Here is an 18,805-nt window from a genome sequence, read left to right on the forward strand (position 1 = left end):
TGAAAATTAATCCTAGTCTTGGGGAACCTGCTGAGAAAATTGCCTTCCCTTCTCACGGATTTGTCGTTCTGTGACAGCAGCTCCCTGAATTTCCTGGAACAGCTCAAGCTGCTGTTAAAGGGACTCTGCTGCCAAATAGTACCTCTATGTTATTTTACAGTAGTAATGAAACCTCAGACAATATTCCCTGTAATAAAATGGCCTTTAAAATCTGTAGCCCGGTCATTAAGGACATACTAGCTCTGTATGATTTGAGACTTTAAACAAACGATGTCTATAACGGTTTCATTACAGTAATGAAAGTCTCTTTTTGTTGTATATTTCCGAAATGTTTTTGAGCTTAATAGAAAAATAGCACCAAGGAAAACCTAAATATATGCAAGTATTCCCACACTTGCATATGAAGGAAGTGTGAAGTCAAGGAAGGGATGGTCTCATCCTTAAAATGCAGTTTGCTTTGAAGTGTTTGCACACACTTTAGCCTGATTTGTTATTGACTTAATCCAAAGCTCACAGGCAACAGTGCAAAGACTTACACTTGTAAGCTTTAGCTCAAGCTCCATCTTTTTCCTTTTAAAAGCATTAACACTTTTTGCATGAACTTTATAAAGGAAACAAGCAAAACCCCAAATCCCTACAATTTCTTAACATGAAAGAAATCAGAAGAAAATCTTGTGTTGACTACCTGCCTGCAGCTTTCTTACTTGACACAATTTTATGGTTTTGTTAGCTTTTCATCCCTGTTTCCCCTGTGTAGTCACTTCTCCAGTGGTTTGCAGGGTTTTTTTTTTTTAATGCAGCAGCTGCAACAGTGATGTTTTCCCAGGTTCACCCAAGTGGCCGTTGATGCCAGAGCTGAGGAAGTTGTGTTTTGTTAGAAGAGTTGGGTGCTGATAGAACCTTTGGGCTGGAAATGAAAGTGTGGTTTTATGCCTCAGGGAGCTGTTGTGGTTACTAAGTTTCATCAGGATGTGCTTCAAAACCAAGTTTTTTCTATTGTTTCCAATCCATTTAGCTACAAGCAATTAAAATATCCCTGATCCATAGCTCAGGGAATACAAGGCCATGGACTAGGTTAGTGCACATGGGAAAATATTGGATTTTGTGTGCTCTCTAGGGAAAAAAAATTGCTTGTAGCAAAGCATACATTGATTGCATGACAGGTTTTCTTTGTGTTTTTCTCATAATCTAAAATACCCACTTCATAAAGGTTTTAAAATTATTATTTTCTAGTTATGCAAATATTGGGTGCAATATAAGAGGTGCTACAGATTTGCAAAATGAAAATAATTGTAAGACTTATGTTCTGTGATATGGAACACTTAAGTAGCCTTGGCAGAGAATCTGCTTGGTGTCTGGTGTTCCTCAAGATGTTGTGTGAAAGGCTTTATGAATTTTCATGTTTATGTATTTGTGTCAATCAACAATACGGTTTGAGCTTCAAGCTTTGGCAGCCTCTTTCAGTACATGGCAGAACATTATTGCATCCATCATCAGGATTAGTAGAGCCTTGGTTAAAATATGACTTGTCTCTTGTTGGCTGGGTCGTTTTGGAAACATGCCCTGCGTGTATCCATCTTGCATCTGTCTATAGCACAGAGAGGATGGATTTTTAACTGCACAAAAACACAGGTGGGAGGTTGCTTTCGAGAGTAAGTTGGCTTGGCTATCGCTAGCGTGACTTGTGTGCGAGGAGAAGGCATCAAATATGCAAGATCTCCTCCTGCTCTGACTGGCTGAGCACAGATGGGTGAAGTGAGGACAGGATGGTAGGTTTCAGTCTGATTTTTGTCCTGCCTGTTGTTTTCAAACTAAGCCTTCACGCAGTGAAGTATGCAGTTTTGTGGTCTTCATTGCATTCAAGTGGCAATGATTGTGCAGTTGACATGAAAAAATAAAATTAAAACTAGATATTCCTATTCAAAGATATTAAAGCATAGTATTAAATGGGAAGCAGCTGAAAATGTGATTGGTTTGTTTATTTGGGTTTTGAGAGTTGGCAACCTTCTCTGCTGATAGTTGCAGGGGCAAAGCTCTCATTAGGAAACAAAGAAAACCTGACAGCAGAATGAAGGGCATGGAACTCATAATTGGCTTTTCTCATTGTTGCTGCACCACTTGCTTGGGTTTTGTTGGTGCTAATAACTCTGAGATCAGGCAAAGAGCAATAGCTGGCATGCTTGCGCTGTACACACACACGTTTAAGTTTTAATTAGGAGGAGATGCCAGGCAACACACTTGTGCTGTAGCTGCTCCTCTCCTACACTGCCTGGCTACCTGCAGCACCAGTTTCACTTAAGATGGAGAAGGAGAAACAAGGGGCTTGTTTGTGCACAGGATGTCAGGGGGCAGCTCCAAATGGGCTGTGACAGCAGAGGCTTGCAAATAGCAGGGATAAGCAGTTGGGTGGAAATTACTGAGATGAAAAGGAACAGAAAGGTCTGTGGCACCTTAACGCTTGCCTGAGAGGCAGCCTGTATCTGTTCCAGTTAATGTCTGCTCCAGACCTCCTGTCCTTGTCCTTGCACACCCTGTGTGCTCTGACTGCCCCTGGCCTTGTTAGAGCCCACACATCTCAGCAGTGTCACATGGTGGCTTCTGAAATAATGCACAGCCAACTCTCTCTGAGAGGTGATTTTTTTGACATCTTGCTTGAAAGTACTCTGCCACAGCCTCCTGATGAGGCAAGCTATTTAAAGACCAGGGAGAAAGCTTCAGCCCCCTTCTTCCACACATGAGAGCCATACGGTCCTTCAGCTCCACTTGGCACATGTGACAGAGTGGGATGAAAATGTGTGCTGTAATTTTTAATGGAATATCTTTTAAAAAAGAAATAGCCTTAGAAGCTCTCTAACCTCATCTTCATTACGAAAAAAAACCCTCAAAACAATCACTGTTTATTCTTTGTAGTATCTGTGGCCCATATATTATCATGGCCAGTGGGGCATCTCTTTTGTGTGCCTGGTGGTTCCTTAGGCAGTTTCGTTTGGGCTTGGTTTTTAGTTTATTATCCCGATTTCCTCATTCATTCTCTAGCAGAGCAGTGCGAGGCTTGGGGCGTGAGCAGAGATATGCGTTCATGAAAGTGTGTGGATTTTGGAATTGCTCGTGAGGAGAGGACATGTGGAAGTATTTCTGAGAGTTTCATCACACACTTGCTATGCAGTGTGAATTGAATGCCTGTGCAGATTTTAAATTGTTTTCTAAATTGAGAGCTCCCTCTCTTCTTTTGTGTGGGTATGTGCACCTGTGCATTTCTGCATGCCTGTTGTAGTAAAGACAGACTAATTCCTCAAGTTACTTCTAGGGCTTCTTACGTTTGTGTAGATGCTTGAAATCATTTTGGCCTGAAGTCCTTTTCAGTTCATGATCCAAGTAGTAATGAATCCTTCAGGGGCTGTTTTCCTCTTTTTACTTTTAAATCAGTATTCTTATTAATACTATTAGTAATTAAATTAGTATTATTGCTGCGGGAACTAGCTGTTATAGAAGCACAGCATCAGTTTGGATGGGAACACTGTCTCTAAAAAACCAAACCAAACCCAGCAAGCCAAAAATTCTGGATGTCCCATGATTGTGCTTGACCTTGACCATGAAAATATTTTGTAAGCAATGCTTGGAGGTGCCTGTGTCATTCCCAAACTGAAAGAGGGTGGCATAAGGAAATCCAAGCTGGGGATTGTACAGATGTCAGTGTCAGACACCAAATATGCACTAGGCTTAACATGAGTTGTCTGTCTGCACGTTACAGTGTTCCCAGGAAAGGCTGTAAAAGAGCTAGCAGGGATAGACAGCAATGTGGAATATTTGATCTCCTACACCCACAGTCCTCAGCGGACTTGAGCTCCTTTCAGGGATTTCTTTGGCTTTATGGCTTTGTAGCTCTTCCTGCAGCAGCATTGTATTTCTCCTTTCCCCTAAACTCTTCTCTTAAAGCTGTCAAGGACATCCCTGGCTGCTGGGTGGTAATTGTGGTTTAATGGTGGTTTAGTGGTTTAACAGGCTGAAACATGGCCAAGATGTGACTTGAAGGGGAAAAAAAAAAAAAAAAACCAACAAACAACACACAAAAGGGGCAAAAATACTCAGGATGCAGAATGCAGAAAAGCATTCAGCTCCCTCAGGCACTGGATAGCTTTGTAAAAGAGTAAGTGTCCTCAGTCACTGGAGCTGGGATGGAGGGAAAGGGGATGTGCCCCACAGGTTTGGGGCACAGGGACAGTCACAGTCCTACCTGAGAGCAGAACCCTGTGCAGTCAGCTGACTCTGACCAGTTTTGGTGTGGTTTTGACCCTGTGCTTGTACCAAACAATCTGTGATTGTAATCTCTAGAGCAATCATTTTGCCATGTATTTGATAATGGTGTCCTAAAAAACCCAACAAAAACAGAGGTCCTGTGCTGCTGATGCAGACTTGTGTGGTGCTTGTTCAGTGTTGTGTATTTGTTTTCCTTTAAATTTTGTGCCATGAGGAAGAAAATGGTCTCTGCTGAGCCCCTGGACTTGTGAAGAACCAGTCACTGAACCCTTGGGGTTATGATAAATCCTCCTGACAATTGAACTATAAATACTCTGTCTATGTAAACCTGTATCAATGTCAAAGTCTTCTTAGGCTCATCAGAAAGAACTCCAGGAAGGGGGATGTGGGTTGTTTGGCAAGGATAAGAGAGGTCCAGACTGGCTGTTACCGATATTCTCTTGTTCTCTGGTTAATTGCATTCCACTTTTGTCATCACTTATCACCTCATAAAACTTAAGTTTCTGAAATGGGTGAAGTAAATTGACTTTGGTTTGTTGCAATCAATCCATTATAGAGAGTGTTTTGAAGTACTTTATCCAGGCAGGATTGTAATTTCTTTCCAGTTTCCTGGGAAGTTTTTTTCTATGGTGCTATCATGGGATATCTCGGGAGTTTCTGAAGCATTTTGCACTGGAAGATGCAAGTGAATGTGTCTGCTGTTCACCACTTACTGAATTAAGAAGTAAATTAGGCTGAGCTACCAGGTTAAGCCTGCTGAGAAGAAAAAGGAAAAGGGGTGCCTTTTTGGAACCCTGAGTTACGAAGCATTCCAGTCTCTTGCCATGTAGTAGTTCCTTGCTGTTTGCCCTCCCTGTGTCCCCTCCTTCTGTCTGCTGTGGGACACATCTGCAGGCCTTGCTTTCATTTGTGTGACTAATCTGGCCGTGCCTCAGCTTTTATTTGTTTGGGTGTGTAAGGTCAGAAGCAGCTCTCTCTGTGTGATTTACTGAAGAAATTCAGAAAGGCTTTGTCAAATGAGCACTGCTTCAATGAGAGCTTTATGTAGACTCATGCAAATGAGGTTGCAAGGAAAAGGCATTCCTCATCTCCTCCTTCCAATGTAAATAGTGCAGAATGTGGGAAATAGATGAGTGGACTTCCTGTGAAAGGGCCAATGATGACAGTTTTGGACTTTATTGAAGTGTTTGCTTGCATTGCTCTTTACTTTTTTTCTGGGGAAGATCCTTCTGATTGGGCACTGCAGCTCACTGTCAATTTCCTTGAATGGGAATAAAGTCTTCCTGGCCTTTTCCTTTCAGCAATTACTCTGATGACTGAACACTTCCATAGAATTTCTTGTTTATAGACAAGAAACTGACCTGGCATGCATTTTGCTCGTTACAGCTACTCAGCTCTTTGGTTATTTTCTGTTTCAGCCTCCTTTAATGACACCAGTTAGGAAAGGACATGTAAATGACAGATACTTTCAAAACACATGCCTTGTAGTAGATGAGAAGCTGATCTGTGGAAAGGAAGTGGTGTTCCCTGTGGCTGGGGCACATCAGTGTGTGGAAGCACACATACACTCCGAGAAGGGATATGTTAGAAGACCCTGCCATTAAAATTCGGGACTGGGTTTTTATAGTATCAAGTGATTGACTGTCAGATCTCTTCAGGCCAGCTGTGTCAGCTCAGCAGCTTTAGATAAGTTATTGGTAGTATCAGTAGAATGTTTGTTCCTTTATCAGGTACTTTACCAGGTCTACCACATCTTTATCTCACTGTCAGGATGTTTAACTTTGGGATTGATGAGTCAGACTGGTTTCAGTTTTATTCAACACCAAAAGTCCTGTGATGCCCCCTTTTCCATTTACTGCCAGTAGCTTTGCAAATATCATTTGCCACTGGTGGCTTTGCTCATGTCATTTTACCTCATTCCTGGCAGAGTGTCCTGGTGGAATCTCCAGTCACCTCTGCCCAGGACTTGACAACGAGGCATTTTTAGAAGTGCATTATTAACTGCCCTTCTGATGGGGATTTTAATCCTTACTAGCATCTTATTACTAATGAGCTTCCATGAAATTTATTGAGCTGTTGGCAAGCAAATGTTCACTGAGTGCGTGCCTTTCTCATGTCAGTTGGTAAAAAACCCAAACTCATGCTGCTTCCCTCTTTCTTCTTACAGCAAACCAATCCCATTGATGTGCAGTCCATTGAAGAAATTTTGAGGGTAGGTACCCTTAAATAATAGATCTGTCTTTTCTTAAATTTTGCATGCTTTAAGGTAATGGTTGGGGAAAAAAATACCTCTCTGCTTCTGTTCACTCAGCTGATGTAGCTGTCACTAGTTTTGGGCTGTGCTAAGGAAAAGTAAAGATAAGAGTCAGCCTCGAATACAGCTGGAGTTGTAAGATCAGTCTTTCTATCAGTACATAAGTCTAATACAGTCTGGTACAGTTCAAGACTGACAAGCCATCTGAGACAGCCAGAGGTACTCCTACATCAAGTCAGGGGTTTGCCGTTCCCAAGTTCCTTCCCTCCAAAGGCTCTGGATAAGCTGTCTCGTGTCTGTGCTGCCAGCCCCAGCAGCGTGGCCCTGAGCAGGAGCACACCTGTGTCCTTCCCACCTGCCTGTGCATGGCCCTGCTGCTGGGCTGCTGCTCCCTCACTGAGATTCCAGTCTGCTCATGCAGAGCAAAGCCACGTCTGATGCTGTAACCTTGTGTCAGAACTGCCTCTGTGAGCAGCACAGGCTCCAGGTGGCTGTGGCTGAGTCCGTGTTATCCCTTCCCTGTGCACAGTGTGAAAATGCCCTGGGATTCTCATGCCAGTGGTGCTGAGCTTGAGGAGAGGGCTCCTTGATGTCAAATGCTATTCTGAGATGCTGAAATCCACTTTGGTTTCTGCAATTCACTTCCCTTGCTGTTGCTTGAGGTTGCAAAATCCTGATGCCTCAATAGCTCTCCAGAAGCTGCTGTTGGGGCAATGTTTTGCTGGAGGGGAGCTGTGCACAGGTGCTCACTGGCTACTCTGTGCTGCTTGGGTTTGCAGCACAAGGACTCCTCCTAGAAGGCTGGCATCTTTTTGTGTCTCACCAGGCATATCCTGTGTTGTTGCCTCTTAGTAATGTGTATCACTATTTTTTTAGCAACCATGGGGAAACATGCCCAAATGCATGAAGAGGTAGCTCCAAATGAATCTCTGTGCCTATCAGCAAAACTCCTGATAGCTGCTCCTCTCAATCTCTTTCCAGGAAATGACCCGCTCTTGGCCACCTCCCCTGACAGCTCTTAATACACCTACTAAAGCAGAGCCTTCCAAATTTCCATTCCCAACAAAGGTAAGACACCCTCTTTCTGCCAGGACTTTTGATAAACTCGAAGAGAGCTTTCTGGCTCTTGGATGTGTTTCCGTCTGATTTTGTCCCCCTCCTATAAATAAGGGCTGTTAGGAGGTATTGGCTTCAGAAGTAGTCAGATAAGTTAAAGCAAAATGAATAAGAAGTGCATCAGCAACTTAGACATTTGTTGTAATTGTGGTCTTCAAATACAACTACTTTTCTGAGACATTTTAAATATCTCTGCTGAACCACAAAATATATTTTTATCCTTTTGTCAACAGAAATATTTGCTGACTGTGCTATACAGATGTGTTTGGCAGATCTTGAAAATTTTAAAAATATTTTTTCAAGAATGCACATACCCCTAATGTGCTAAGAGCCAGTTTTTGGTGACAGTAGCATGTTATCGTTTCTGTCCATGCTAAACTACGTCAGGCCAGCTTAGACTTTGAACACTTTGACAAGCTAGTTGAAATATTTATTACAGTAAAGGAACACATGGAAAACAAATCATCAGTACAGAGCTTTTACAAGAGAGCTCATTTATTTTATTCTCAAATTGCACTTTGTCCTTTTTTTCTAGGAATTGCAACCTGAAGGATCTGTAGCAAAGGATCAGAGTAAGTAGATAGCAAAGAAACACACAATATGTTTATTGACAAATAGTTTTGTGTGTTGTGTGTTATATATATCATGTCAATTGACTGACATTGATGAAGAGGCATGATTTCCTGTGCTTTGTTGAACAGTGACGAATTTAGAAATTGCATAAGAGATTGTGTACATTCATTACCAGACATTAAGGCAGCTGTTCATCAGAGGACAAATGGTATTTCATTAGGAAACCCCATTTGGAACGATGAATAATCTGAATGACAATTATGTCCTAGAAGAAAGTGATGAGTCTAATCTGGTTCTCAGAGAACACAGCGTAAAATAGGCTACAAAGGAGGCAAATAAACCCAACCTATTCATTTTTGCTTTCCAGAGCAGTATGGAGCACCTTCAGAAATGTTCCCAGGGTCTCAGCCAAGAACATCGTAAGTAACCAGACCCTGTTCACATCTCTACTGTGCAGTTAATTAAAGAACCTGGAAAGAACTAAATTTTGGGTTACTCAATGTTTCTGAAGATTAAGGTTTTATCAGTCTGATTTTTCTTAGAAAACTTCCAGTGCAGGGAATTTTCACCAACAGAAACATTATTGTTTCCTGATGGAATCACAGAATCGTTTAGGCTGGAAAAGACTTTGAAGATCATCCAGTCCAACTCTTAACCTGACAATGCCAAGTGTACTAAACCTTGTCATTATTACAATGACTATGTTAAAACCAAAACAAAACTGAAGAAATATCCCAATTATTAATGCACCAGATTAAAGGTATTTTGTTCTTTTTATCTGTGGCTATTTAACATCACAATTTTGTGCTCTTCAGCCTACAATAATGCACCCAACTGACATAAATTACAGAAGGTCCAAACTGAATCTGATTGATCCTGGGTATTGTTTTAAAGCCTGGGAGGGCTAGTAAAGCTACACCTACAAGAACTGTAAAAACCAGGGCTGAAATCTTAAAGAAAAAAAAAATAGATAAAATAACTTGGTGCTGGCCTTGTAGGTGACAGTGGTTATCTGTTAATTAGGTTAATTACAGAAGTTGCTTGAAAACAGTTTTGTGTGGGCTGACATTCATCTTTCAGGATTAACTTGGCCAAATGCAGCATTGCTAGGTTCTGAGCCCTCAGTAACGAACAGAAATCTTTCCATGTCTGGAAGGCTCAGGGGTTCATGTGCAAGGCACTTGCTGAACCATTACATTTAAATGTCTATCAGTTCATATGATACATAAAGATCTTGTTACTCCAAGATATCCTCTTCCATGGAAGGCTGCAAACTACAAACTACAAAGCTTACTCCACTTGTTTGCCTTTTCCTTCCTTATCCTTATCACAAATCATTTACTTAAAAACCAAACAAAACTGGGCTAGTCACAAGTAAGAGCAAAACTATGTCTCCATCTTGGTTGAGATGGTAGAATTTTTCACTCAAGCTCTGTAGGGTCTGTTAAACATCCCTTTTCCTACTGTTTCCTACTGTTCCAGCATAATGCAGAGGAGCCCTCACTCACTGGGAGCGTGGGATAGTGTCTTGCTGAGCAGTCAGCTGCTCCCTTAATCTCTTCCTTATTTTGCTTCACTTTCATCCATCCCAATTTGTTCCTTCTCAATGACGTCTGGAAACTTTCATTGCACTACTAAAACTAGTAGTTCCAACTGCTCCAGGCTGTGCCTTCCTCCCCAGCTACCCTATGACCATCATCATTATTTCAGTTCATAGCTGCTTGTAAAAATCCCTTTAGCCGGTTTTCGAGACAGCAGAGAGAGAAGAGACTTTTCCTGCAGACAAGAATTGGAAAAGACCTCTTCCTTAGCCAGAATTGTAAATTTGGCATGGTATGGAGCTCTGTCCTTAGCCATGATCCCCTCTCTGCTCAGTGTCCTTGCTGGGCACTTCAGAGCCAGTGCTCATCTGCAAGGGATGTGTGAGCCCATGGTCTGCAAAGGCAGTGGAAGCAGGAGGAACAGGGTTTGTGTCCGAGTGAAGTTTGCTCAAGGACTTCCTCTGCATCTTTCCCTTGAAGCAGTGCATCCCTTCCTTTCTGTGTTTGTTTTCTCTGGCACAACAGGTCTGGCTTTCTGTGCTGTTCAAAGTGCATGTGACTGTCTGAAAATTCAGCTGCCTGGAGTAGCTTGTGTTGCAAAGTGTAGCTGGCTGAAAACAAACAGTGATTGTGCTGGTTAATTAGAAGATGAAATCCCAGGGCATCTGTGTGCCCAAATTAAGCATTCAGCTTTTCAGAGCATGCAGGGATTTCCCAGATGGATTTCATTCTTGAATGCAGCCCTGAAGGTTGCACCTGGCAGTGCTGGAATGGAAGCAGCCCTCTTTTGAAAAGGGGACATGCCAGCTTATTCTTGGTGATGCATCTTTAACCTGGCTAGCAGAGAGGGACCAGCCTGTGCTTTCAGTGAGGTTGTTTGGCAAGTGATAATAAATTTAGTGCCGCTTCTCTCACTAAAAGAACTCTTTTTAAATAGCTTTAGGGAGATTAATGGTGTGTATATAAGCTGCAAATGAACAGGTCCTGCGAATGAAACCTTGGCATCCATTAATTCCTGAGCTAACTGGAGCATTAAAATTATTAAGACAGATTTATTTTCCTTAACTAGGCTATTTAACAATTTGTCAAAACCTTGTTTTGGGGAAACTGGCTTTGCAGAAGTATCACTTGAAGTTTTAGTGTTCTTCCTTGATCCCAAATAGAGCATAAGTAGTTGCAGTGTTCTTTTATGCTGATGTATTTTATTTACCAGCAGCTCAGGTGGAAAAGGTTTTTATTACAAACCGCTAAATCAGATTTAAAGAGCTCTAGGTAGTGTCTTTGCATGTCCCTGTCCAGAGCAGGGGTTTGAAACGAAATGATCTCTAAGGTCTCTTCCAACCCAAACCATTCTATGATTCTGTGATTATCCTCTTACCTCTAAATGAAATGTCTTTAGTCCACAATTCTTAAAGCAGAACAAAACAAAACCAAAAAAACAAACTATGCCCCAAAACCAAACTTAAAACCTTTCAGCATGTTTTAGCATCCCTGAAAGTTTCTTCACTACCATCTTTGAAGGACTCCTTCCCCTTAGGAGTTGTGAAAGAAAATAAAAAGGATTCATTGAGATACCATTAGATGCTTAGCCAAACTGCCCAGAAGTGTGGAGAGTGCCTGTACTGTCACTGTTCTTTTTTCATGTCTGTGCCTCATCAGTCTGGCAGTGAGCTTGGGCTCTGGCCCACAGGCAGAGCTGGCTCATGCAGGATTGCTGCAGGCTGTGGGCTGTTTGCCTTCTGTAGGAAATTTGGAGCTCTCCTTTTCCAAGGTGGTGTCTCATAGTGCTTCCCTTCAGTGTTTATTCTAAATGAAGAGGCAAGAGGTGATTTCCAGCGAGAAGGTGTGTGAGGAAGTGAGGCAGTGGAGGGTAGATCACAGGGGAATGGCAGTCAAAATGCCTGAACAAAGAAAGCACTGACTTTTTTCTACTTTATTCCCCTTTTTCCAGGGTGGTGTGGTTCGCTGGGGATCGTTTATAGTTGTTTTCTCACTATAAAACATGTTGACATGAGGGGTCAGAGCCATATTTTTCTTTTTTGGCCACAAGAAAAATTTCTCACAGAAAGCCCTTGGTTTGATATGAAGTTGAAATAAGTGGAGTTTTGACCTGATAGATTAAAATCTCTGTCTCAGCTCTCTAGCTTTTGATCCCATCTTTGGAAGGACACTTGAATAATCCTCTGGGTTGAGGAGTCAAGTGCCAGCTAGTTTCAAGATTTGAATAATTATACTTTTGAATAGCCACATTTTACCTGCCTATTTTTCAACTCCTTCTGGATGACTGCATGATTGCCAGAGAGGGGGATAACAATCTGTGAGAGCTTTGGGTCCCTCTCCTTCCCTTCCAGCATTTTAATTAAAAATTGCAAACAGTAGTTAGCACCTGCAGCCACAGGACTGAATGATGCTTTTGGAAATGTTTGTGGGCAGCCTGCTGTCCTCTCTAGCAATAGTGAAACAGAGCTTGTGCCTCCCCACCTATAAACTGCTCTGAATACCTGAACTGCTTGACAGTACTGCTGAAATGTGCAGGAGCATGGAGTTCATTGAGTAGAGAAGAGATGGGAGATAGCTTGACCTTGGCATTGACTTACACATGTGTGATAGGAGACTTGAGCAGCAAAATGAGAACCCCTGGGACAGAAAGAACATTCGCAGCCCCTGAGAGCAGAGTATGTGAACATGCCCAGCTCCTGGTGCTCCTGATGCTTTCTGTCCCTTGGAGAGCCAGTGCAGGCTGATTGCATGAGAGTCTCTTACTGTACCAGTAAAAAAAAAAAAGTTAAACATTTTAACCGTTCATTTCAGGTAATGACAGGGTTTAGTAGACTGAGCATGCCAACTGTTCAGAAAGGATGGGGGAGGTTGTTTTGCTTTGGCAAGTAGAAACCAAATCTTTATCAGTGCCTGCTGCTTCAAAATGTGTCTGCCTTGGCTGATATTTATCTTCTGGTTGTCTTTCAGAATGCTCCAGGACGACCTGCAGCTCAGTGATAGTGAAGAGAGTGGTGACGATCAAGTCGGTTTTAGCTGTTTTATACACTAGGCACACAGACTTCCCTTTAAACATCACCACTTGTTGCATTGTTCTGAGTTCTGAGCTAACCTTTCCTCCCCCTCTCCTCTTTGTCTTTGTGAACAAAACAGGTTGTTGAAAAGTCACCTTCTTCACTTGCTCCTCCAAGGTACAGGTTTGTTCCCAAACTACTAGCTAGACCACATAAGGAGAAAAACAAAACTGCTTTTTATATGTGGGGTAGGAGGGTAAGGGTTCCTGGTTTCTCTTGTAGCTACAGACTTTGGTTTCTGGCTGCTCCTGAAAGTCAGCTTTAGTTTTGTGGGGTTTCCTGGAGAGCTCCAATTAGAAATAAGTTATCCAGGCATGCTGGACCTTGCCTATGAACCAGAACTGTATTTCCTCAACTGCTCCTTTCTCTTCTCCTCCTCCATCCACGAGTGTGCCTGTAGATCACACTGCAGCTAATGGGATTTTCAGCTGTAGTGGCAATGGGTGAAATGCAAGTCCCGTTTTAGCTCAGAAGGAAGCCCAAAACAGCCAAGTGGGTAAAGAACAGGAAAGGGTTAGGAAGACTCATTGAGGCTGCTTCAGCCCCTCTTGATAGGGAAGCTGATTGTAAGCAGTTCCTGCCATGTATTGTTAGTCAGAGGCAATATTCAAGGTAGACTGAACAGCCATATGCCAGCATTTGAGGAGGAAAGATGGAAAAGCTCAAATTTTTTCCTAAAGGAGAGCACTGATACAGATTTTTTTGGCTTGATATGTATATTCTTCAAGCACAAGAGTAGTCTACAAAGTCAGACTTGCAGAGGAGCACACCAATAATTGGCATGATCTGTGTCTCTGCAAACTCTTAAAATAGGAGTGTTCTCATGATATCAGTCTTGGATCAGCAAGGAGCTTGCCTCCAACTCATACAGTTGATACTGATGTGGGAAACCAAAGTTAAAAAACAAAATTAAAATATCTACATTTTAATTTTGTAAGCCCATTTCCAAAAGAAGAACACTGTGCATAAAAGGGGCAGCTCTTCCTTGATTCCATCCACTCCATTGTCAGTGTGGAGAAAAACACTTTTTGTTAGAGCAAGAAATGCTGCTGCCTGATGTGGCTATTAATGAAGTGCTGACAGCAGCCTGAGCAAGTAACACAGATGAAGTGAAAACTTAAGAGGGAGAACACAAAAAACAGAAACCATCCTGAAATATATGTTCCTGCCTTGTTCGCTTTTATTGGAAATTTTTCATTTTGAGAGTTGGGTTTTTTAGAAAAGCACTGGGCAGTTTCAGTGCTTTTTAAACTTTGGTTAGCAAAATGCAGCTCCACATTGTAGCAGTGGCATCCTGCTACATATTTGACTGGGTTGGAGTTGAAGGTTTTATTATTTCCAGCATTTTTTTTATTCTGGTGCTTTATTTTTTGAGTATGTATTTCTCTGGCCTTCTCCCCTCATTTCAGTGCCAAAACATGGGGTTTCAGTTTTATTTTTGAATAAAACTGTCAATATAATAAGTAAGTAACCTTCAGCCATGCTGCTTTCTAATTTTATCTCATGGTGGCCTTGCAGTTCCTTACAGTCCCAGCCCAAGAGTGTGGCATCAGCACATTCCAGCAGCTCGGAGTCAGGGAGCACCAGTGACTCAGACAGCTCCTCAGACTCGGAGACAGAGAGCCGCTCGAGTGACAGTGAAGCGAACGACCCTCCGAGAGCACCAGCACCCGAGGTGAATGCCAAGGGAAGGCAGAGGCTGCTCCCACAGCCCCTTGCCTCACTCTGCTGTCTCAATGCAGTCAGGGCAGCAGACCTGGAACACTGTCATTGTTCAGGTGTCCTCCTGACATCTTTGCTGCGTCACTCAACTTTTCTTGCCCTTTGCTTCCATTCTAGAGTTTGTCAACCTTTGTTACCCTTACTACCAACTTAATTAGACTTTCAGATGCCCAGCCTGGAAGTGTTCCCCCATGTCCTTTGGCACAGTTGTCTAGCTCTCCTGGAGGAATCAGTGCCTTCACTGGGGAGACAAGAGAAGGCACAGAGAGAAAGCACATCTGGGCTGTGTGGGACCCACCTCTGCCTGTGCAGGCTTTCTGGGTGCCTTTATGGGCAGTGTCAGGGTGAGACCAGTTTCCTGATAATTTAAGAGAAGCTGCTGCCTCCCTGCAGCTGCTGTGTCTGAGTGACAGATTCAGCTTCTCCCAGGTTGCAGCTGAAGGGATCAGACCTGCAGGAAGGGCTGGAATAAGCTTAGTCTTGCTGCTGTTGAATTTGGCTTGGATACTGCTGCACTGGCATTTCTGAGGCTTTGACTGGGGAAAGCAGACAAACAGAACTTGGTGCCTTAAACTTTCATAATTGTGAGATCATGCATTTTTAAAAAAATCTGCTGCAGAAGTGCTCATGTCCCATGCTTTCCAGCAGTTCTTCCAGCTTGCAAAACGTTCTCAGGCTACTGGGAAGTACATGGCTGCGTCTGCAGACCACAACTGATGCAAAACAATCCACTGGCAGTTTTGAGGTACTCTTACAAAGCCCTTGTAATTTATTTTTCCTCCCCTCAGCTCTAGCTCTCTTTCTTTTCACCTTAGAAGTGCATGAACAGGGAGAAGCCAAAAACAAGCTTTGAGACAGCCTATCTTTCCATCTCGCTCCAATGCTTTTTGCCCTCCAGCAGCTGAGTTACAGACTTTGCCCACTGCAATATGGTGTCTTTGAAGGAAGATGTTATACTTCTCCTCTTTTACTGAATTCTGCCTGCCACTGACCTTTTTGTCCTTTCTTTATTCAGCCAGCTGTTCATCCATGATGCTCTGGAGTAAGTTAGTGCACATGGCCTGTTTGTTTATAGTCAGTTCTTCACATGCAAAAGCAAACACTTTGAGACTTCTAGGCAGCAGTCCCTGGGCTCTGGTAAGCTGTGCTAGGATGCCATAAAGGCATCAGGTTTGAATCCTCCCTTTCTCTTTTTGTCTCTTTTTGCAGCCCGAGCCACCAACTTCTAATAAGTGGCAGCTCGACAACTGGCTGACCAAGGTGAACCCACCAGCAGTGCCAACAGAGAGCCCCAGTGACATTGCCCGAGGGGATGGACCTGAGGGGGGCAAGAAGCAGGAGAGGAGCATCAGCAGCAATTCCTCCCAGCAGCATGCTGAGCTGAGGGAGCCTCCTCACAAGAGCCAAGTGGCCAGGGCTCCTCAGGAGGCTCCTCTTCCGACCAAAGGCAGCTGCCAGAAGCCTCCCGCGCACGCCGAGGAGCCCTCGGCCAGGCAGACTGTGGGGATCAAAAGGCCTGGCAAGCCCCTGGTGCACGAGGGGCCCAAGAGGGTCCCGAAGGTGGAGAGTGAGCCTGGTCCTTTGGAGGTCACAGACCAGTCTTTCAGGGACAAGCCAAAAGTCAAAAAAACAGTGAAGACAAAATCCGGTGACAAAAAAGACCTGAAACCAGGACTTCAAGAGCCCTCTGAGAAAAAAAAGGACAAGGGCTCCCACCAGGCCAACACCAAACCTTTCTTGGAGCCCAGGCTCATGGGAGATGCCCAGGCACGCGATGCTCTCAGTCCCCTTCCTCAGGGCCAGGGCACAGCCCCCATCAGGACCAGCAGCCACAGGCCTCAGGATTTGCACAAGGAGAAACTGCCCTTGCCTCTCAGGGAGAAGTTGCTCTCACCAGTAAGGGATCCCCCAACCCATGAGCACCTGGTGGTGAAAATAGATCTCTGTCACCTGGAAAAAGTCCCTCAGCCTCCCAGGAAAAATGGGCACCAGAGGAAAGCAGAGACCAAGGACCTTCCTGGTGTGAGGAAGCAGGACTTGAAGAGGAAAGCCACAGACACTCCTGAGGAGTCCCTTGCAAAGAAGAAGGTGAGAAGTGGAGTGGGAGGTGGGTTAGTACAAGGACTAATGTGATGTTTGAAAAGCCTACGTGGACTTCCCACTTAATAGGTTGGGAGTAGAGCCACTACCCTTCTATAAAGCTATTATCAAGGGGAATGTGAAGCAAAAGAGTCTGCAGATGTTTCTTGTTGGTCACAAATCCCCTCCTAAGCAAATGAAAAACCCTGTAAGCTGTCTAACATGTTTTAGTATTTTAGAATATATTTTTGCTCTGTTTTCTTGAAATCCTGGTTTCCTCAGACAATAGAACCAGTTGTAACAGTGGCTTTCCCTTGAATTGCAAGACAACCCTTTATTTAACTGAGGTGATCGTTGCTCACAAGTGTTCTTTGAAAAGCTGACTCCCAGAGGGGACTATGAATATACCTCCAGCCAGCTGGGTCAGCTGCACAAAGAGCTGGCTGCAGACCTTGTGGGGAATGGGTATTCCCTCTGGATATTTCAGTCCCTGAGTCCCTTTTTGGTCCTCACAGAGCAGGTGGCTCAGCATGGGTGGATGAATAACCTTGGTTTGGATTTCATTTAGTTTTGCCACTTTATGAATTTCCTGTAGCTGTGAGGGAGAATTGAGAAGAGCAGGGAAATCGTGAAGAAACTTGAGAAACCCCAGAAATTCCTGCTCTTGCAGAGCAATGGGACAAAGGGAAACAGGCAGTCAATCTAAGAGACACAGGAGAGAGCTATTTGATGTTAGACATGTCTTCTCTTGCAATCTCAGTGCCTGACTGCAGGAAAACCCCCCTCAGAGCCCCACTGTCAGTTCTGTCAGTACCCTCGGGGGCTCAGGCCTCGCGGCAGCCAGCTGGGTCAGGTACAGCTGTCAGACACTGCTTTGGTGGCACTGTGGAACCTGGAACACAGTGTAAGGATGTGATCTCAGTGCTGGAGCCTTGTCCTGAGCACCCTGCCAGAGACAGACTCTGTGTCACAGCACACCCCTGTGAGTGGCACAAAGCTGGCTGTGTCCCAGAGTACAGGCTGGGGGAAGAACTCGCTGGGAGCATGCTGGCGGAGAGGGACCTGGAGGTTCTGCTGGATGAGAGGCTGGACACGACCCAGCAGCGTGTCCTTGCAGCCCAGAGAGCCAAACATGTCCTGGGCTGCATCCAAAGATGTGTGGTCAGGAGGCTGAGGAAGGGGATTCTGCCCCTCTATGCCTCTCTGGTGAGAACCCACCTGCAGTGCTGCATCCAGCTCTGGGGTGCCCAGATTACCAGTGCTTTAAAATTTCACCTACATCAGCTTCTTGGTGATAAAAACCAAACCCCCTGCACATCTGCAGTACCTCTGTGGAGTATATCACATGAAAGTGCCTTGCTTTTGATTATTGTTAGTAGCAACAGGTTTAGCAGTTCCATCCCTGCCACTACAAAGCAATTAATCTATCCAAGCAAAATTAGATAAAATGTCATTTTAGGTTACTTATCAATGAGCTTGCAATCTGTATCTTCTGTGCTGTGGGTTTGCAATTTGTTGGTTCCAATAAGGTATCTTTTCTTCTTTTTTTAACCAGACTCAATCAAACTTAGCTGTGTTGGTCTGTATTTTATGTGAACTTTGAAAACCTAAGTGATTTTATGTTTCCTTTTTTCCCCTTCCTATTAGAGAGGAGAGAAGGAGGAAACTGATAGGAAGAAAATGAAATCGGAAAAAAAACCCAAATCATTGCAGTCTTCAGCTAACAAAGACTCCAGTAAATTGAAGTGAGTATACAGTGGTGGAATGGCAGAAGGATGCATCAATCCAAATCTTTCCTAAGCAGCTAAGATCAAGGAACTGTATCTCCTGTCCTTAGACTCACGAGTTTGCTTCTAATGTAATGTTCCTTCTGAAACCTATCCAACAGCAGATTTGCCTTTACATCCTGGAAGCAACCAGTCCAGAAAGCAGCTCTGTAGGTGTGGGTGGGTAAGGGCAGTGAGCATTTCCTTTCTCCACTAAAGTCATCCTGTTGTCTTTTGTCTTGTTCTCCTGAGTGACCCAATGGACACAAAACCAATGTGCCTTTTGAGTCCTGACTGGAGTTTCAGGTGGCCTTTGTGACCAGGAATTCCTCCTTTTTCCCCAGTGTAGCATTTGCAGTGCTTCTGGTAGCTCTGCTGGAGCTTCCCCTGTAATTTGCATACCAGAGCACTGCCAGCATTCTGGCT

At 43.7% G+C, this 18,805-nt stretch overlaps 1 protein-coding gene across 3 annotated transcripts in view; it reads left to right on the forward strand.

The window, feature by feature from the left end:
• AFF1 (ALF transcription elongation factor 1) overlaps positions 1-18,805 on the forward strand; it is a 67,575-nt gene that overhangs the window by 37,043 nt on the left and 11,727 nt on the right. The window contains exons 4-12 of one of the 3 annotated variants that reach the window (XM_053940129.1): positions 6,425-6,469; positions 7,493-7,579; positions 8,163-8,199; positions 8,568-8,619; positions 12,709-12,763; positions 12,892-12,935; positions 14,331-14,487; positions 15,744-16,622; positions 18,261-18,358. In XM_053940129.1, the coding sequence (XP_053796104.1) occupies positions 6,425-6,469; positions 7,493-7,579; positions 8,163-8,199; positions 8,568-8,619; positions 12,709-12,763; positions 12,892-12,935; positions 14,331-14,487; positions 15,744-16,622; positions 18,261-18,358 (1,454 nt within the window). The remainder of the gene's footprint in view (positions 1-6,424; positions 6,470-7,492; positions 7,580-8,162; positions 8,200-8,567; positions 8,620-12,708; positions 12,764-12,891; positions 12,936-14,330; positions 14,488-15,743; positions 16,623-18,260; positions 18,359-18,805) is intronic. The other 2 variants (XM_053940130.1, XM_053940131.1) reach the window with 2 other exon arrangements.

This window comes from Vidua chalybeata, chromosome 4 (genome assembly GCF_026979565.1).
Source record: "Vidua chalybeata isolate OUT-0048 chromosome 4, bVidCha1 merged haplotype, whole genome shotgun sequence".
NCBI classification, from domain to species: Eukaryota; Metazoa; Chordata; class Aves; order Passeriformes; family Viduidae; genus Vidua; species Vidua chalybeata.